Source organism: Emys orbicularis, chromosome 9 (genome assembly GCF_028017835.1).
Source record: "Emys orbicularis isolate rEmyOrb1 chromosome 9, rEmyOrb1.hap1, whole genome shotgun sequence".
NCBI lineage: Eukaryota > Metazoa > Chordata > Testudines > Emydidae > Emys > Emys orbicularis.
This window is the reverse complement of record NC_088691.1, coordinates 98,652,726-98,674,421: the sequence shown is the minus strand read 5'-3', so window position 1 is coordinate 98,674,421 and position 21,696 is coordinate 98,652,726. Positions and strand designations below refer to the sequence as shown.

General features: G+C 44.0%; 1 protein-coding gene across 1 annotated transcript in view; it reads left to right on the top strand.

Moving 5' to 3' along the window:
• The window catches only part of MCF2L2 (MCF.2 cell line derived transforming sequence-like 2), a 304,618-nt gene that overhangs the window by 221,454 nt on the left and 61,468 nt on the right, over positions 1–21,696 (top strand). Inside the window, exons 16-18 of the mRNA XM_065411462.1 lie at positions 15,072–15,138; positions 18,052–18,167; positions 20,754–20,823. Coding sequence (XP_065267534.1) covers positions 15,072–15,138; positions 18,052–18,167; positions 20,754–20,823 — 253 coding nt within the window. The remainder of the gene's footprint in view (positions 1–15,071; positions 15,139–18,051; positions 18,168–20,753; positions 20,824–21,696) is intronic.

Sequence of the window (21,696 nt, the reverse complement as noted above, 5' to 3'; positions counted from 1 at the left end):
AAGAATGAAACCATAGACATTCGTACTAAAGAAGTACTTTAGCATTAACGATTTAAAAAATAAAATAAAATCATAGCCATGTAGGACTGGAAGGGACCTTGATAGGTCATCTGGTCCAGTCCCCTGCACCGAGGCAGGACTAAATATTATTTAGACCATCCCTGACAGGTGTTTGTCTAACCTGTTCTTATAAATCTCTAGTGCAGGGGTAGGCAACCTATGGCCCGCGTGCCAAAGGCAGCACGCGAGCTGATTTTCAGTGGCACTCACACTGCCTGCCTCACGGTCCTGGCCACCGGTCCAGGGGACTCTGCATTTTAATTTAATTGTAAATGAAGCTTCTTAAACATTTTTAAAACCTTATTTACTTGACATAGAACAATAGTTTAGTTATATATTATAGACTTATAGAAAGAGACCTTCTAAAAACGTTAAAATGTATTACTGGCATGCAAAACCTTAAATTAGAGTGAATAAATGAAGACTCGGCACACCACTTCTGAAAGGTTGCCGACCCCTCCTCTAGTGACTGACAGACTGAGATTCTATAGCCTCCCTAGATAATTTGTTCCAGAGTTTAACTACCCTTTCAGTTAGGAAGTTTTTCCTAATGGCTAACCTAAATCTCTCCTGCTGCAATTTAAACCCATTACTTCTTGTCCTGTCCTCAGTGGATAAGGAGAACAATTTATCACCCTCCTCTTTATAACAGCCTTTTATGTGCTTGAAGACTGTTATTAGTCTTCTCTTTTCCAGACTAAACAAACCCAATGTTTTCAGTCTTTCCTCGGAGGTCACGTCTTCTAGACCTTACATTTTTTTGCTCGTCTCTGGACTTTCTCCAACTTCTCCACATCTTTTCCTAAGTGTGGTGCCCAGTAATGGACACGGTATTCCAGTTGAGTGCTTATCAGTGCTGAATAGGTGAAATAATTATTTCTCGTGTCTTGCTTACAAGACTTCTGCTAATGCATCCTAGAATGGTGTTTGCTTTTTTTCTTTCTTCAACAGTATCATGTTGTTGACTCATGGTAAAAACCAAAATTTTGACTTTTAAAGAAATGAGGCTTCAACAGCAGCTATTGGAACTGAGAGCTGAACAAGAAAGAGTGGGAGACAAAAGATTGAAGGGAAGGACGTCCAGTGCAACAGAAACAGAAATATCCAAAACAAATGTTACCAGTGGGATGGAGTTGGGCCGGAGGAAAAAAAGGTTAAAGTGGTAACTTAGTGGTTTACTGGAAATACTCCATAACACTACTATACCCACCAGGTTTGGTCCTAAAAATGAATGTCCATTCTTTCTCTCAGGGGATCATCAACAAGTGGATTGTTAAAAATCTCAGCATCTAGAGCTCTTAACAGGGCCCAAACCAAGTGGTCTCAGGTTTCCAGTTGGGGAGTCGAACTGAACTCGAACCTTACCCTGGAACTGGTTCAGAGAGGTTTTTTGAGTGAACTGGAACTGAACCAGAACTGAAAACCTCTCAGTTGTATTGAACCTGAACTGGAACTGAACCCCAAAACACAAAAACTGGTAACTGATTCACAATAACAGGTTCAATAATGAGGCGCTGAGGGGGGGCTTTGGGGGATGCTGCAGCAGGGTGTCTCTCTGTTCCAATCCTGGAGAGAGAGGGGCAGAGACTACACTTCCTAGGAAGTCATTGGATGAGATGAGAAAAGAGGAAGAGAGTGGTTCTGGGATTAGTAGTTCTCCTGTCTGTTATGCCCAGGTGGAGGACTGCCCAAAACCACCTAGAACACCTCCCTCCCCTCTTTGACTCTTCCTTGCTCCCGCTTCCTGCTGAGTGTTTGTTCCTGCTACGCAAGTCAGAGTAGATAGGGCATTTTCTGGGCTGAAATTCATTTTGTCACCTTAGCAGGCAAATATGACTGACAGAGTTCTGGAGGATGTAGTGCGTGCAAATCATTTGTTTAGAAAGTAAATAATTTTTCTGCAATGAAAGAAATATTTATCATTGTATTCTTTTTCTAGGAGTTATAATGCAAACATAAGAGTATGAGACATTATCTCCAGGAAACGTATCTGAACTGGTTCAAAGTAGATGAACTGGTTACCCAACAACTTAGGGTATGTCTACACTACGAGAGTAGTTCGATTTTACTTAAAGCGAATTTGTGGAACCGATATTACAAAGTCGAACGTGTGTATCCACACTAAGGACAGTAATTCGACTTTGTGAGTCCACACTAACGGGGCAAGCGTCGACATTGGAAGCGGTGCACTGTGGGCAGCTATCCCACAGTTCCCACAGTCCCCGCTGCCCATTGGAATTCTGGGTCGAGCCCCCAATGCCTGCTGGGGTAAAAAATGTGTCGAGGGTGGTTTTGGGTAACTGTCGTCATTCAACCCTCCCTCCCGCCCTCCCTCCGTGAAAGCGCCGGCGGGCAATCAGTTCGCGCACTTTTCTGGTGATTGACAGCGCGGACGCCACAGCACTGTGAGCATGGAGATAGAATGCAGCAGGGCTATGTCCTCCTGCCTCCGGTCCTGCAGAACAACTACAAGGCGCCGGAGCGTGTCCGTTTGCTCCCTCATTAGTCCAAGCAGTGTTTGAGTCACCTGCTGGTCTTCCTGCCGCCACCTGTCCTCCTGTTCGCTGTGTGATCGCTGGTATTGCGACATGTTCTCCCTCCACTGGGTCTGCTGTGCCGCCTCGGCTCGGGAGCAGCCCATAAGTTCTGAGAACATCTCGTCCCGTGTCCTTTTCTTTCGTCGCCTGATCTGCGCCAGCCTCTGGGAGGGGGATGCCGGGGTAGCTCGGGAGACACTCGTAGCTGTGGGATGGGAAAAAGGGAGTGAATTCCTCACAAAGATACAGTTTTGCGAACAATGAATATGGTCTTTCTCTGTGAACAAGACCATGCACAGTACCTGTCACATGCGCACTCAGTACAAAGTCGAATTTTCGGCCTTCCCATTGAGTGCCTGGCGTCTTGCTGTACAGATCACACAAGCGGGGCCGGACAACGGAATTCGGCTAGCAGGCGGACATGGTAAGCCGTAGACTTTTGGCTGCTTAAAGCTTAATTTATAGCAGTGCCCTCCTTTCACGTTCCAAGCAATGCTCCTAGCGTTGGCCAGTTCCTGCTGCCGTCAATCCGGCCAGCATGAACTCTGCCCCGTCCCACCCCCCTCGTGTCTGTCCCCGGGAAAGATCTCTGCATGCTGCCCCTGTCCCGCCTCCACCGCGTAGCTGTAAACCGCCGGTTACAATTATGTAAAGGAACAGGCAATCAGTCCCAATACTAACATTCCCCTAATTCAAAGCAGGTCACCATGAGTGATATTACTCTGATGAGGATTTCTGAGACAGAGAAAGACCGCATGCTGCGTGAATGCCAGCAAACACCAGGGCCATATGCCGCCATGCTTTGCGAGGCAATGATCCCGGAGTACTTGCTGCTAGCCTGGCACGGAAAAGTTTCCTACCATGGAGGACGCAATAAGGTCGCTCTCCCCAGGAACCTGATGCAAAGGCTTTCACAATACCTCCAGGAGAGCTTCGTGGAGATGTCCCAGGAGGATTTCTGCTCTATCCCCGGACATGTTGACAAACTTTTCCAGTAGCTGCACTGGCAAGGCCTAAAAACTAAAGCGCCTAGGGCAAACTAATCATGAAAAACCCATTGTTAAGATACCATTCCTATTCTGTTCAAAATAAATGTTTAAAACACTTACCTACTGATCCTTCCCCTGATTCACGGTCCAGGTTACCGCCTTGGGAGGGTTGGTAGGAGATCTCCGTGAGGGTGATGAAGAGATCCTGGCTGTCGGGGAAATCAGCATTGAAAGCGCTGTCGACTGCCTCGTCCTTCTCATCTCCTTCCTCATCTTCCCCGTCCGCGAACATCTCCGAGGAAGTGGCCGTCGACAATACCCCTTCGTCAGAGTCCACGGACAGTGGTGGGGTAGTGGTGGCGGCCGCACCTAGAATGGAATGCAGTGCCTCATAGAAACGGCATGTCTGGGGCTGGGATCCGGAGCGTCCGTTTGACGCTTTGGTCTTCTGGTACCCTTGTCTCAGCTCCTTGATTTTCACGCGGCACTGCGTTGCATCCCGGCTGTATCCTCTCTCCGTCATGGCTTTTGAGATCTTCTCGTAGATCTTCGCATTCCATTTTTTCGATCGCAGCTCGGAAAGCACGGACTCATCGCCCCACACAGCGATCAGATCCAAGACTTCCCGATCAGTCCATGCTGGGGCCCTCTTTCTATTCTGAGATTGCATGGTCACCTCTGCTGGAGAGCTCTGCATTGTTGCCAGTGCTGCTGAGCTCGCCACGATGTCCAAACAGGAAATGAGATTCAAACTGGCCAGACAGGAAAAGGAATTCAAATTTTCCCGGGGCTTTTCCTGTGTGGCTGGTGGCTGGTCAGAGCATCCGAGCTCGGACTGCTGTCCAGAGCGTCAACAGAGTGGTGCACTGTGGGATAGCTCCCGGAGCTATTAGCGTCGAATTCCATCCACACCTACCCTAATTCGACATGGCCATGTCGAATTTAGCGCTACTCCCCTCGTCGGGGAGGAGTACAGAAATCGATTTAAAGAGACCTCTATGTCGAAATAAATAGCTTCGTTGTGTGGACGGGTGCAGGGTTAATTCGAGTTAACGCTGCTAAATTCGACATAACCTCCTAGTGTAGACCAGGCCTTAGTGTCTGAACTGGAACTGAACGGGAGAGTTAAGAAATACTGATAAACCTGACCCGGAACTGAACCAAAGTTTTTAACAGATCGACTCCCTGTTTCCAGTCCTGAGATGCAAATGAAGTTTAATGAGGTCAAAGCTTTCGCAGAGGGATCTCTTTGTTATGTGCAGTAGTAAGGCAAAAATTGTAGGCCTGGTGTACACTACAGAGTTAGGTCAATGTAAGCTGTGAGAGGTGTAGCATTTAAGTTGATGTCGTTAGGTTGACGCAGTGTCATTGTAGACACTTCATTGCTTACAGAAACTGTTGCTGCCTTTCAGAAACCATCCCACCGTGCCTCACACAGGCAGTTAAATCAGTGCAAGAGCTCCTGGTGAGGGTGTGCACTGCTGACACAAGGAGCGTAGCATGAACATGTAAAACTGCAGTGGCTGTACATCAACATAACTTAGGTCGACTTAATTTTGTAGAGGAGACTTGCCCTTATTGTCTTCTGTGGGAGCAGAATCAAGCCCAATAATATTAGCCCTTTCAATTTTCAAAGCAGTTTACAAGTATTAATTGCCACTAGAAATTTTAAAAATTGGTTTTATCTTGAAAACTCTTAGTCCTCTGCACAATGTGGGACAGGAGAGATTTCATGTTTCAGCTGCTGTGTGAGGGAAACTTCTATTCCACCAAGATAGTTGCTTTTAGGAGGGATGTTTGGCATTCTGTCCTCATGCTAATAGTTCATTTCCTAGTTCAAAAACACTGCCCACTGTCCAACATTCAAGAGACACTTGTGTCATGGATCAGTCCCACATAATCTTCTCCCTAAACAGGGGTAAAAGATCTTCAATACTAACAAATTCATTCAAGTGGAACTTTGACTTTGGTATCTTGTAACTATAGACACAGAAAATTTCTAGGAGTCTGGTGGTACCTTAAAGACTAACAGATTTTTAAAAAACCACTTTTTCAGATGCATGGAGTGAAAATTATAGATACAGGCATAAATATATATTGGTACATGAAGAGAAGGGAGTTACCTTACAAGAGGAGAACCAATGTTGAAGGTCAATTCAGTTAGGGTGGATGTGGTCCACTCCCAATAATTGATGAAGAGGTGTCAATACCAAGAGAATTTCTGAAGATCTTTCTGAAGATCTTATTCCTCTTTCCAAATGACAGAAAGAGATTTTCTTGAAGAATGAAGTCTATTCGGTACAGACAGTTCCTAATGAACCGCAGCATTATATTGACAGATATACACATGGCTGCAACCGAAACTTGAATGAGAAGAAATATATCTCTGTTGTAGTTGAATCTCACCATAGGTGCCACTTTTTTTAAACTCAGTGTTTTGCCATTTCCAAAGTGCCTGGATCTCTTTGTATATAAGAAGTTGCCCCACATACAGTGCTCTCAAATAACTGGCCACAGGGAACTGTTTTATATCTCATAATTAGCTGACCTAACCAGCAAATAGTTTGGTAATAAGCAACCAAATTAACTACATCACCTGAAAAGAGGATGGGGAGCCAGGAACTACCAAGTCCTAATCCTGATTCCGACACTGTGATCTTGGTCTGTTAACCTCTTTACCTCAGTTTTTCCATCTGTATAGTGGTGATAAAAATATTTCCTGACTATCTAACCCGCACACACCACTGTGGTAGTTGAGAATTTAGTAATTAATTAGTTAAAGTCAGGGGGGAAATTATATCAAAAGTCCTACTTATTGACTTTAAATATTGACTTTAAATATCTATTATGCTGAATATTACAGTGATGTAAGCTTTCCTCGGCCCTATTATGTAAACCACATATTTAATGGATTGTCGTTCAGGCTTGTCTACTTGATATATGCTTCCATATGAAAAACTCCCTGCATAACTGAGGGGACAATTCAGAGATGATGGATAAAGCCAGTTCAAATGGTGTGGCCTTATATGCCCTGTTCTGGCAATGTCTGCATCCTGACATTTTCAGTATTTAAAACCTAACGCTAAAGCTAAACATTCAACATTGGCCTAACTATGCTCCCACTTTCATCTTCAAATTGCACATATCTACAACTGCACAATGGACTTGGCCCGGCATGCTCATGCTCTACCCATCTGCTTCTTGAGGGCTGAGGACTAGGCAGCTCTAACACAACCAGATAATGCAAATGGGACAATCGAGACAAAGTGAAGTTAAGAGACTTGTCCAAGGTTGCAAAGGGAGTCAGTGTCAGACCTGGGAATAAAATTTGGGCGTTCCTGACCCCAGTGGAGATAAGTTCAACTTGCAGATTTCTTGATCCTCCAGTTCCCAAAGTGGACTAGTACGCATTGTACAGGGAACTTAATAAAGTAAGGACTCCCAGGTACGAGATTATTCTCTAGCTCTGCTGAAGCACATGATGTCTCTACTGCTCCTTGTTGGTTCAAGTCCTTAGATGATACCTCTACCAATACACTGGATCAAATACATTGAATGGTTCATTTGTCCTTTGAATAAACAACACGAATTTCTCAAATCCAACTTTCGGGACTTGACATTGCCCCATGCCAAAGCTTGTTTATACGTACTGTAACTAGCACCTTCAGTATCAAATCCTGTATAAGCAGGTGGTAATGCATGTAGCCTCTGAGTCCAGTCTGGTGACAACCAATGGAGCCTTTGGATAGCAAAAGAGAGAAAGCATCAGCTCTGTTTAATCCTCTTTATCGCTGCTTTGATGAAGGAAAACAATGTATTTACATGGCAAACACTAGAACAAACGCTCAGTAAATGCATGACTGGTTTCCGTGGACCTGCCTTGTTAGCTGAATAGGGAAAGAATGGGCTTCTTCAATAAACGAATTGCAAGAAGGTGATTGTGCTATTCACTGGTGACCACTCCCCCTAAATTAATCTCCACACATTGCATATCCAGTTGTCATAGACTTCTTTCCCGGACACCTCCCCACCACACCCCTGCTGGAGGATGGCCTTTATCTTGTAGGCTGAAATTGTTATGGACTCTCCAGTTTACAACACCAGAGAGTGTGCTCACTGGATTATCTTAAATTTAAAACACAGGGATGCCCTAGGTGCTGAGGTATGATTCAGACACCCACCTCTTTGTCCCACCTAATGAGGACTAACGGATGCACCTTTAATGTGACTTCAAAAGGCCAAGAGTGAACTCTCTTAAATTGTGCAGTCAGAGAGGATTATCAGTATAGGATTTATTTACAAGGCCAAATCACAATGGAAGAAATAGCAGAAGAACGTTAAGTGAAAGGAAACACTGGGGGGGTTGCCTGACCCCTACACAGTTTTTACATTGGAATAAATAATCCCAATTACACGTATATAATGATGAGTTCTAGATTAGATGTTACCACTCAAGAAAGAGACCTTGGAATCATCATGGAGAGTTCTCTGGAAACTTCAGCTCAATGTGCAGTGGCGGGCAAAAAAATTAGCAGAATGCTAGGAAGAATTAGGAAAGAGATAGGTAGTAAGACAGAAAATATCATAATCCCTCTTTACAAATCCATGGTGGGCCCTTGCCGTTGAGTGCTGTGTCCAGTCCTGGTTGCTCCATCTTAAAAAGGATATAGTGGAACTGGGAAGGTTCAGAGAAGGGCAACAAAGATGATCAAGAGTGTGAAACAGCTTCCATAGGAGGAGAAACTAAAAAGATTAGGGCTGTTCGGTTTAGAAAAGAGGCATTAAGGGGGGTACAATAGAGTAGTGGTTCTCAAACTAGGGCCTGCAGTTTGATCGGCCGAATCCGCGGACGCAGCAGGTAAACAAACTGGCCTGGCCCGCCAGGGCTTTCCCTGAACAAGCAGCGGCCCTAGTTTGAGAACTGCAATAGAGGTCTGTAAAAATCATGAATGGTGTGGAAAATATGAATAGAGAAGTGTTATTTACCTTTTCCCAAAAGACAAAAACCAGGGTCATCCAATGAAATGAATAGGCAGCAGGTTTAATACAAACAAGAGCAAGTATTTTTTACACAATGCACAATTAACCTGTGGAACTCACTGTCAGGGGATGTTATGATGGCCAAATGTATAAGTGGGTTCAAAAAAGAACTAGATAAGTTCAGGAAGATAGGTCCATCTGTGGGTATTAGCCAAGATGATCCGGGATGTAACCCCATGCTCGGGGTGACCTTAACTGTTTGACTGCCAGTAGCCAAGAAGGGATGACAGAGCAATCGCTCCAAAAATTGCCCTGTTCTGTACATGCCCTCTGAAGCTCTGGTGCTGGCCACTATTGGAGACAGGATACTGGGCTAAATGGACCATTGGTCTGACTTAGTAAGGCTGTTCTTATTGCACAGGGACATAATCAAGCCTTTATCATTGGAGATTATATATTTAATTGAAGGTTTAAGCAGACCAGACAGTGAAGATCTGAAAGACCATAACAGAAAAATAAAGAAGATGAAATAAAGAAATGCTGATCACAGTCAGGAACTCAGCTGCTTCTGGGCTCAGTTGACTAGCAACCCAGTGAGGTTGGCTGGGCCCAATAAACCTGCACTAACGGACTGTGCTCCCTGATTGATCAGAAGAGCCAAGAGATCATCATTTAAGCCCTGTAGCAACAGCTGCACAGTGGCTGCTCAATGCGTTCCATGCCCGCAGCTGAGCCAGACCTGCTTCCTGTCCACCCTTGCTCCACCCCTTGCCTGCTCTGCTCCAGCTCTAATCCCTGCCTGCCTCTGAATTCCTGATTCCTAACTCCTGGCTTTGTCTCCTGACCACGCCTCCAGCTCCGCCCTTTGTTTCTGTTCTGGCTTCTGACTCATGGCTTCAACCATTGGCTTGCCTCCTGACTACACCTCGAGTTCCATTCTCTGGTTCTGCTTGGACCATTAGTCCAGACTCCTGCTCTGACCACTAGGTGTGTGACAATCACAAAGTCCAATTGAAGCCAATGGAGAGACTCCCATTGACTATATATAATGCACACAAAACCACTTAAACGTGTCTACTTCTGGGATGACCATACAGCACTGCAGTGGAGACAGTGGGAAATTTTGGCTAAGCGAACAAGGAAAATCTCTCCTCTAATAGAGAATGCCTGTTGATACCCGTGCATGAAGAGCACACATAGAGTAACCTACATGGTATTCACTTTACCTGTCTTTGAAAGAGAAAAGACAGAATCATCTATGTTTCTGGGCTCTCCAGGAAGTAGGGAAGCATGGAGAGGCAGCTGCCCAAGGAGTTGGGCAGCCAGGAGCAAGCCAAAAAATTCCCCTTCACTTCTCCCAAAATGGAAACGTTGGTCCAATAAAACATTACCTCACCTACCTTGTCTCTTATGGGGTGATGTAAAGATTAGTTAAATAAGTTGTGTATAACACTTTGAATATTAAAGTATTTATTATCTGTAATAAATCTGTGTGTATGTTTCACCTATAGAATTAAATAAAAATAATAGAATTAAATCTAATTAAAGAAAAGTCTGTCAGATTCTGTGAGGTCCCTGGAATTTTAATGGACGTATCCCAGGCATCCCTGCAGAATCTCCACTAATGCAACTATTTCATCATGTGAAGAATTGTAGTTTTAAATGCTCTGCATGGAGATTACTCTCCAAACAAGATTAGAGGGAAATTAATAGGTAAATATAAAAAAATCAGTGAATATTCAAAAGAATGAAGTAAAGAGCTGACAATCTCTACATAAACTACGATCCAGAAAAGAATCAAGCTTTTCAAACCATCCTCTTCTGTTTAATCATTTATAGATAGTCAGACAATAAAGGCTTCCTTTCCTGGTTGGACTCTTCTAATTTGTGTCTTTGAAAGGCACCCTACTATTGTTTGTCTATCATGGCAGGTTACTAGGAAACCAGCAGACCAATAATTTGCTTTTCAGATTCACTTGTAAGCTGTGTCTGCATCAGTTTCAGATTCAGACCTGGTAAAACCTGCTCTGTAAGAGGGCAAATGATGTATGGAAAGTCTGCGTCCTGTTTTCAGGTAAAACAGCATCACTGCACGCAATATGCAAATACATAAAGTTCATCTGTGATGACCTTATCCAGCTTCCCAAATGACACATTTATGCACTGATATCTTTACACAGTGCGACAGTTCTTTACAAATCTATATTGTGAGTATTAAATAAAACCCCCGAAGCTCCCAATGTTGCTGCACAGACCCAGGCGCTTGATTCACTCTTTCCCATGTAGTGACTTTTTATTCTATTTTTAGGCCTTCCCTAAAAGAGAGAGAGAAGTGGAGAGAATTAGAGGTTTCTTTAAAATGAATTAGTCTTAGAAACTGATTCAGAAACAGTGTTTCAAAAAGCTGATTTGTGGGGACATGTTTCAAAAACGTGCGTTCAAATTCTGCTCTCAAAAGACCACTAAAATAAACTCAGCATAATTCTGCTGACTTTATGAAGTTACTCTAGATGTACAGAAATGTAACTGAGAACAGTCCCTGGATCTTGGCCTCTAAAGTGTGCCCACTTATAACATATTCATGTATGTGACTGGATGTGCAAAACCCATAGTTGTGCGTACAAACTGTGTGAGTATGCATTTTAACAGGAGTTTGCATATGAAGCACCATTTTGCTCATGCAAATATGGGGTTTGCACATGCATTTATCTATGCACATGATGCATGTGTGCATTTCTTCCCAGGCCGTATTACTAGCTCAGTCTTCATGGACAATGTAATCCTTAGCTTCTCCGCTGAGACTGATAGCAAGGGTGCCAAATGTGGTGCTGGTCCAGTGTGAACTAAACAGGGACCACCCAACTCCTTTCAAATAGGCCACCAAACAGCCATAAGATGGTAACAGCTTTTAGCCACTAGTGACCTTAGCTGAATTTTAACTGCTCCTCTGAGACTTATAATTTATATTAATTAAGACTACTAGCCTTTGGCTTGGACCTGTCTTTAATGATTGTCTCCAGGACCTATCCATATGTTGTCTTCATTATTTCTTTCTAATTTTACTATCATTTGCAACATTAAAAAGCTAGCAAAACACAAAGGTGAATGACAGTAACTGCTTGCACTAAAAGAAAGACGCAGAGTAACCAGAAACAGCTTTATTTGTTGCAACTGGTAAGTAAAGCAAGTCACACTATGTTCTTAAAACACTTCTTGGGCCAAATACCACACTCAGCTCTGTGTGTGCGGCTCCCATTGAAGTCCACTGGAGTTTTATGTGTATATCTTGAGGCAAATCTTGGCACTAAAAGCAGAAGCCTGGCACAGAGTGCCTGGCTCAAGTCAAACGGAGCGTGCACTCAGGAAAAGGTGCACAGGGCTGAAGAACCCTTTATAAACCGTTATGCCCATATTCTACAGTAATCACTCAGAGCACATGAGTATCCCTGTTCTAAGATGGGGTATTTTATACCATCACGGTAGAATATTGTAATACAGCGATACTCAGACTGAGGCTCGCGAGCTGCAGGTGGCTCTTTAATGCGTCTCCTGCGGCTCTTTGCAGCACATGATATTAAAACACCGTGTGATTGAATTATTAACCAATCAGGAGGCTTTTACTATGTTATTAACCAATTGTAGTTGATCAAATAATAATACTTGGTCAGTCATTTTGCTGTGAGAATAATATATATAAACGAAATATTTCCCCTATCCTAGTGTTTAAATATGAATACATAGTACTATAGTAAATGAAACAATGAATTCCCACTACTGTGACTCTTTTGGGTAATGTTGGTTGCTAGTTTCGCTCCTGAACCATTGAGATCTGAGGATCACTTCTGTAGTATATCTTTATAAGGGAGGGATGGAATTTGAACCCCAGCATGCAGCCAGTTGAGAATTGTCCTGCAGCCACTACCATAGGCACTGAACAAGATTAGAAGAGGTGGTCCATTACGTCCCATCCACTGCAGGATTTTGGGCCAGATGATCCACACTGTGTGTAGAAGATCAAGTGGCTCAATGCCCAATCTCTGCTCTGTTGAGCTCTGTTGAACTCCATTGCAGCGTTGGGTTTTTTAAATGGCACTTTTTATTAATACCAGTAATAGCAAACAAACATGATCAAGATACCACCATGTGTAGGATGACCTTGCCGGAGATTGCAGTATTAAAGGTGGCATCGGAGTGCAGCATAGTTGTCTTAACATTGCACGCATAATATATCAGAACAGGTAATAAACCTACAAACACTGGACGCTTTCAGAACTGAAGCAGAAGTAAAAAGATATGTTAATAATTTCCAGTGCATATCTGATCAGTGTGAGTAATGAGTTGTCTTATTTAAATGCCTGTTTCCCTCTGGCACTTCAGCGTGGCTGGATCTGGTATATTGGGCATGTCCCAGGTCTCTTAGAGGCATCAATAAAGCTATTACAGATATGGGATTGCTCAGATAGAGCTGGTTACCCATATGTGTCATGACCCATGGGTCACAAAAATGGGTCTTCAGGAGCAGACATGTTCCAGCCCTCCATCTGGCAGCTGCTGATGCTTGCTTACTTTGGACCCATGAAGCTCAGCCCCGGTTTGAGGCTCCGCCCCTGCAGTCCTATTGGTGGAGTCCCGGAGAAGTTGGTTGGCCGGCTGGCAGAAAGAGGAAGCTCTCTGAACAACTGGGCTTCACCCTGTTCTGGACTGTGTGCCTTGCTGCTTGATTTCCTGGTGTGATTCCTGGCATCTGAGCTGTGGTCCTGACCTCCAGTTTGTCCCCTGACTCTGACCTCCTGGCATAGGCGCTGACTCCGTGGGTGCTCCAGGGTGCTTAGCACCCACCAGCAGCCAGCTCCCCCCATCCCCCAGTGCCTCCCACTCACTGGCGGCCCCACTGATCAATTCCTCCCCCTCCCTCCCAGCACCTCCCGCCTGCTGTGATCAGCTGTTCCACGGCATGCAGGAGGCACGAGGGGGAGGAGCGGGGATGGGGCGTGCTCAGGGGAAGGGGCAGAACTGGGTGGGAAGAGGCAGGGCAGGGGCGGACCGGGGCGGGAAGAGGAGGGGTAGAGGTAGGATGAGGCAGGATGGGGGTTGGGCCTTTGGGGGAAAGGGTAGAGTGGGGGCAGGGCCTGGGGCTGAACCGGAGTTGAGCACCCCTGGAGAAAGGAGGAAGCCTGCACCTGTGCCTCCTGGCATCCTGACTCACTTGACTCCAGTCTTGTGACCGCAGACGCTGGCTCTGACTACTAGGTCTGGCTGCCCACGACCTGACTGTGACAATATGGGTTTATTTGGAAAAAAATCCAGTTATGCTTTATTTACAATCTGAGTAATGTGAGAGTCAGTGTGTTTTGTATCTTATTTGCACAGATATTTGTGCGAACCACCATAAACCTTGTCTGTACTAATGAAATTCGGCAAAAAAAAGTCCAGGTATTGCTAACGCTGGTTCAGCCCCACTAGTGTCCTCACTGTTGGGAGGCCTAGTATAGATGGGCCAGCATCATTTCAAGCACTGTGATCTAATCCTCCTCAGAGCAGGTGAAATTAGGGTTGCCACCTGTGCTAGGATCATCCCTTTTTTGAGGTAGCTGTTCTGAGAAATCTGTAGGGTTGCTCGGTTCAGAGTGCCAGCTGTCCAGTTGAGTGGGCTCAGGATTATCCCAGATGTTTTGATTTTTTTTTTAATACCTCAGAGATGGCAACACAAGGTCAAATCAACACAGTGCATAAAATGCCACTGGCAGCCAGCAGCATATGTACTCCAGGCTAGGGGTATGTCTTCATTGATTAAAAAAGAGACGTGTTTTTACGGTAGGATATCTATCGCATGTTAGCGATCTCTCTGAAATAAACAGAATGGAAACAGAGCATTGTTGTTTTTTTGCAAGGTAAACTAGGCAAGGTCAGCTATGGTTGGTGGGAGGGAGTAGGGTATATAAAGTGCTGACCTCCCCTAGTTACCTCTCAGTTAACACCACAAGTGCCTTTTCTCCATTGAGGCCATGTCTACATTACAAACTTATGTTGACGTAATTGTTTCCATGTGCATTGTGGGGGAAAACATCATTAGTTTCTCTTATTTTATAACAAGGAAACAAAACAGAAATTAAATAAACCTAACCTAGGAAGATAAAGTCCTCTGTCTTATTGCCTCTTAATATGTTATCACTGAAACTATCAGAGGAAATCTCTTTTCCTCCCTTCCCCACCAGAGCGACCTCAGGGTGACCCAGATAGATCTAAAAGTGACACAAATAATCAAGACGCATTTTAAGCAGAGGAGACATTAAAACTGAGTTGGAGAAATATATCAATCTAATGGGATACTTGGCCCTTCTAAGCTTATCTGCCACACCTGGTGTTGAAGAGGGAGGGTAGGATAACCCTTGGTGTTATAGATTATTTGTGGATAGTCCTGAGGTGGTGATATAAAAAGAACAGATATTTTGTGCTTTGCAACATTGGTAACTATTATAACCCTCTCTCTCTCTTTTTCTTTTAGCCACATAATAAATGAACTGATAGAAACAGAGCGGGTTTATGTAGAAGAACTTCAAAGTATAATAGAGGTAAGGTGAATGCTTCTGTGCAAACTTCCAGTATTTATCTTCTTCTGAGTTATTAATGAATGAGTAATAAGCTTACTCTTTGCAGTGATTTTTTTTACCCTTGATAGGACCCTCTGTGTGAGGTGCTGGGCACTCACAATTCCCATTCCTTGTTTCGAAGGCACAGGTTTTCCATTATAAGGCACTTCAGCCAAGAAGCTGAAGAATTAAGGCTATTCTACGTATTTTACTTCAGGAGTTAAGTTAGGGGGGCAGTCATGGTGCTAGGGGAGCAGAATGTTTCTCATAAAAGGATCAGCAGTGAAATAGTTAACAATGTTAACTTGGAAACATCACGTCAGGCTTCAGAGTCTACATCCTGTTTTTTTTATAGATTCCAGCGCCAGAAAGAACTGTTGTGATTATCAGGTCTGACCTTCCATATAACTAGGGTTGGCAGAATTTCTAGGATAAATTCATAGGAATTATAGAATCATTCCCCTCTATTCGGCATTGGTGAGGCCTCATCTAGAGTACCGTGTCCAGTTTTGGGCCCCACACTACAAGAAGGATGTGGAAAAATTGGAAAGAGTCCAGCGGAGGGCAACAAAAATGATTAAGGGGCTGGAGCACATGACTTATGAGGAGAGGCTGAGGGAACTGGGATTATTTAGTCTGCGGAAGAGAAGAATGAGGGGGGATTTGATAGCTGCTTTCAACTACCTGAAAGGGGGTTCCAAAGAAGATGGATCTAGACTGTTCTCGTTGGTAGCAGATGATGGAACAAGGAGTAATGTTCTCAAGTTGCAGTGGGGGAGGTTTAGGTTGGATATTAGGAAAAACTTTTTCACTAGGAGGGTGGTGAAGCACTGGAATGGGTTACTAGGAAGGTGGTGGAATCTCCTTCCTTAGAGGTTTTTAAGGCCCGGCTTGACAAAGCCCTGGCTGGGATGATTTAGTTGGGGATTGGTCCTGCTTTGAGCAGGGGGTTGGACTAGATGACCTCCTGAGGTCTGTTCCAACCCTGATATTCTATGATTCTATGAATTTGATTTCTTTTTTAAAATAATTTTGATGGATAATATTGGTATTTATTTTAAAGCATTTTTTTAGACTTTTATCTATTTAAATGTTCATAGTTGCACGAAATTATGGGTGGCTCAGGCAGTTATTTATGACAGTAGACACTGAGATTCAAAAAGTTAGAGTCTTATAAACCATTGAAACACAAATTGTCAATGTCACATGTCAAAATATACCAAGTACATTCCTTAAATCAACAAATGGTACTTTTTTGTTTACTATTCATTTGCTAGTACGCTTGTACTAAGCCCAATTCAAAAGTCTAAATCACTGGATTTTGACTCTAATAAATTCTCAAGCAGCATTTTTCTGACTTTGCATATTTGTAAATTTCGATTATTATTGAGGGAAATATTTTTTGTCGTTATGTGTACAGTGAAATCGATGTTTACTGACATTTACTGATAACAATTGAATCCTTACAAGCCTATGTTTAACACAGGCCATAGAACTTCCCCAGAATAATTCCCTGAGAACTAGAGCATCTCTCTGACAAAACCATCTCCGTTGAGATGAATGGGGGTGATTCACACCTGTCTTAGGACCAAATGCTAAACTTCATTGCGCCAAAGTTAAGCAAATGAGCTTTGCGCAGAGGATCTAAGAATGGCTGAGGGGAAAAAAATCCTTCCCCCAATCCAGTGTGTTGGCATAGAGCAGCTTATAGCCATTCTTCTGGTGCTAATACAAGACACGGACCCTAGCTATTATTAAAGCCCCTGTGTGCTCCCTCTGTGTGGGGCTTGGGTCTGTGGTCCACGTACAGTGGCAGATCTACGTACTGGCTACTTCTCAGCAGGGCAGCTGGAACTCATGTCTTCCTTAGGTCTGTAACAGCCTGAATTTGGTGGCCTTCAGAGCACACTGAAAGGCCCACCTGTTCTCCAGGGTCTGTGAGAAGATAGGTGTTGGGTAGGGCTGCTGGTGGTGGTTGTGTGGGACTTTGGGAACTGTGTGTGTGGGATTGACTAACTTCTTTCATACCTATGTTGTCCCTTCGTTATTTGATTTGAGCTGGGGAAATTGACGGGTCTGTTTATTGGTTTATTAGTGTATTTTTAAAGGCCCGTTAAGTGCTCCCAGAGTCCTCTTCTCGTATAGTTTGTAAAAATCCAAATAAACATAACCTCTTTCTGTGTGGAGAGCCTTGTGCTGCAGAACTACAAGGACCCTGTTATGCTTAAGGCCTTCCCTTCCCACAGGGCAGGGTCAACTTTTGACTTTTAGGTTTTATCTATGCTTCGAGCTGGAGGTAATTTCCAGCTCAAGGAGACATACCTTTGCTAGCTTTGATCAAACTAGCATGCTAAAAATAGAAGTGTAGCCATGGCAATCACAGCAGCAGGAGGGGCTAGCTGCCCAGGTACGTACCTGGCATCTTGGATGGAATCACATGTGGGTGGCCAGCCCCTCCTGCTGCTCCCACCGCTGCAGCTACACTTCTGTTTTTAGTGTACTAACTTGATCAGAGCTCGCCTGGGTATGTTTCCGCAAAGAGGAAATTACACCTCCAGCTCGAAGCACAGTTGTTTCATTCTGTCTGTAGACTCAGCACCATCTCTGTTCAGGGTTGGAACAGTATCATCACAACTCTGAGGGCTAAGTACGCAATGGAAACTTAAAATCAACAGGAACTGACGGGCCACCAGAGAAGTGCTGGTATGGGAAGCCACCATGAACCAGCTCAATTTGACCCCTGTCGTATTTAGAGAACAAAGAGCAAATAGGATTTGGGTCAGATTGTGCAATTATGAGCGGTACATAGTGACAGTATCACCATATTAAATATCTCAAGCAGAGTATTTATTTTTCCTGGTGAAAATTGGCCTATTGTTTTTTCACTCTACACAGGGCTATGCTTCAGAAATGGACAATCCTGACTTAATTCATCTGATCCCATTGGCTCTTCAGAACAAAAAGGAAGTTCTTTTTGGCAACCTCCCGGAAATCTACGAATTCCACAACAGGTACGTGCTTACTGTCTAGTAATTTACACTTTAATGAATAAGCAATTACAATGCTTTCTCTGTCCCACAAATAAACAGCCAAGAAATGTAGTCCTCACCTTACCTGTGTGTGCACCTCCCACTATAGAATCATGAACAATGTAAAAGACCCATGAGGTCATCTAATTCATCTCCTTGTCAGTGTGGGCTTGTATCCTGTTGTGCATGTACTATGGTTTGTCGTAACTTCAGTGGTTTTAAATGTCCCTTGTGAGAAGTCTTTTACCCCTTTCCTTGGAACATAATAGATGTTGTGGACCCAAATCCTGCAGCCTTTTATTAGACAAGACTCTCATTTTCCTCTGCTGTCAGGAAATTTTCCCTAATATTCAGCTTAATTTTTCCTGTCTTTATGTCTTCCCATTACTGGTAGCTATAATCCGATTGGTTGCACTCCTTGCTAGGTGTTTACATCTGTCAAATGTTCATCTGCGATGCCCCCTCCAAAATCCTTGTTTACACTGGGAAGTATACCTGTTGCTGACATCTGTTGTCAGCAATCAGTGCAGCTGAATTCGTGCTGAAAACCCTAATTTAATAGACAAGATTAAAGTATGTTCCATGTTCTTCCTGGAGATTGAGGAAACGTATTAAAAATTTCCTACTGTTGCTAATCCCAGTGCAGCAGAACTGACATTAGCAACAGCAGGGATTTCAAAATTCCCTTGTGTAGAGGAGGCATGCGTAAGGTGTAACAACTGGCTGAACAAAACAAGAAAAGTCCCTCCCCTTTTCCAAGGTATAATAATTATTCCAATAAATGTCCTTCTGTTTTCCAGCTTTATCCATCATTTTTTAAAATGAAAGTTCTTCCCTTTCTGGGGTTCAAGCAGGAAAGAGACATTCAGCCTTCCCCTAAGCCTTGTCTCTCCCCACACTTAAAGGCCTGATTTACAGTCTATCAAAGTCAGTGAAAAGATTCCCACAGACTTCAATGGGCTTTGGATCTGGCCCTAAACTCCCACCCCTTGCTTTCATATACAGCATTTTGGCCCTGATGTATTACTGAGTCCAACTGCATGTGCTCTGCACCCTTTTGCCCTCTCCCTGTCTGCTCCTACATCCCTTCAGAACCAACTGAGAAGCAGAAAGTTGGGCCACCCAACTGGAAATGGACTCCCAATGGCTATGGGACCCAGACAGGTCATAACCCCATTACTAGCATGGACCAACAACTGTCTGATTCAGACACCAAACTCTGAAGAGGGCCCCATTTCTCCAAAGGGCTCCACCCCCAATAATGTATATCTCCAGTAGTTGGATCAAGGACCTCATGGTTTTTCAGCAATCTCCCTTGCAAGGCACCTATTTCTAGGTTTAGTTGGGGCCTCCTGTGACAGACCCCCGGGTACAACCTGGACCTGTGGGATGGCTGAGCCCCCTTAACTCTCCAGCCTGGGCTGTCTCTTGCAACGCTGTGCTAGGGACAAGCAGCAAATCCCTCCAGGCGCTGTGATCATTCAGCCAACAACATACAGCTAAATTGCGTGAATGCTCTCTAAGCCACTCAGGAACTATACACAGGGAGACACCAACAAATCCCCCCAGCCTTACACACCAGAAATGTACCGTCTTTCACTGCTCAAGACCTTCTCTTGAACCATGCAAGCTCATTAATTAGTTCGCCACTTCCGCAAAGGAGAGTGGACATGCACCAGCCTTTGTAATCTGAGCAGATTCCCCAAGCACTTTAGACCAACTCACTGGTAAAGTTGAAACATTAAAATTAGTTTATTAACTACAGAAAGGTAGATTTTTATGTGCTTATAAGTGTGAGGCGTAGAGGACAGAATTGGTTACATAAGAAATAGAAGGTAAAATCACAGTCTAAATCCTAAACTTTATCAGACTAAGCAAGATTGGGAATCAAGCAGTTTTTTTCACCCCACTAGGTGTTGTAAGCGGTTCACAGTTCTTAATACACAGGCTGAATTCCCTGCTCAGCCTGGGACCAATCTCCCCAGTTCAAAGTCTTTTCTTCCAAACGTTCTTGTTGCCTTCAGAATAGGTGGGCGAGGAGAGAGGTGGGCTCATGATGCCACTGTCTCTTATTTTATACTCAGTTCATGTGCCGAGAAAAATACTGGCTTAAACATGGAGTCAAGCATCACATGTCCTGATACCTATGGAGTTAAGCAATCCCCATTGTGTAGCGCTTGAGCAACTGTTTCTTATTGAATTGTAAATCTCTTGTTTACAATTCCGCTGCTGGTCAATGGCTGGCGATGGTCGCTTAACACCCATCTGAGTGTGAGCCACCTCCCCTGTTGCCATTGGAGAGCTAGCTGTGGATGTCTCCCAGACACACAACATATTCCAGTAACAACCATATAGCAAAATCTTATAACTTTATGTACAATGGTGATATACTTATGTTGACAGAACAATGAGTTTCAGCAAATCATGACTTTACCTCACAAGGGCATACTTTGTACAAAACATATAATCATATCACAGTGGTGAATATGGGGGTTCCAGAGTGCCATATCCCCCACACCGTGTAAATGTATTGATCTCTTGGAAATGCCTTTCCTCTCTCCCTCTCAGAATTTTCCTCAAGGAGCTGGAAAATTGCATTGAGAACCCTGAGCTTCTTGGCCGGTGCTTTTTAAAAAGAGTAAGTAAACAGTGGGTTTGTATAAAACCGAGAGTCTGGTCCTACAGCAGTTGCTTACACAAGTGGCTTGGCCCACACTCACCTGAATCATCCCATTCGCATCCATGGGACTGCTTGTGTGAACGAGGCACGCTCACATGAGTAAATGCTGCTGGATTGGGTCTAGAAAAGATTGATGCTGTTAATTAATGTAGATTTTTTTAATTGGAGCCTTTTGGTTGCCTTAGTGACAGGAAGGGATCTTGACCCTGGCCCCAGGCAACTCCGTGGTCACAGTAGCCCTGTGCACCCCAAACACAGCCCCACCACAGGCAAGAGAATGGCTCAGCAGCAGATCCTCTGGCTCCACCCAGGCCCTATCCCGTCAAACTCAAAGATGTTGAGCTCCACCGGGTACAGGAAGCTCAGCCTCCGAGGGCCACCCCTGGAATCCTGCCTCCTCCCTGAGGCAGTGGAACTATATCCGGTCTGTGGCTTGCTCCCTTTGAAGTCAATGGGAGTTTTACCACTAATTTGCATGAGATTGGGTTCTTACTTATTCACAGAATTCAGCAACCCTTAGGAACGTAGGACTGGAAGAGACCTCTTGGGTCACAGAGTCCAGTCCCCTGTTATCGGAGGAAAACCCCATCCTATAATCCCATTCATAAATTTATCAAGCTACTTAGGTTATTTGCTCCTACTACTCCTATTGGGAAGCTATTCCAGAACCTCTCTCCTCGGAGGGTTAGAAACCTCCTTCTAATTTTATTCATGATGACTTTATCCCCATTCGTTCTTGTGCCAACATTGTCCTTTAGCTTAAATAGCTCTTCACCCTCCCTGCTGTTTAACCCACTGATGTATTTACAGAGAGCAATCATAGCTCCTCTC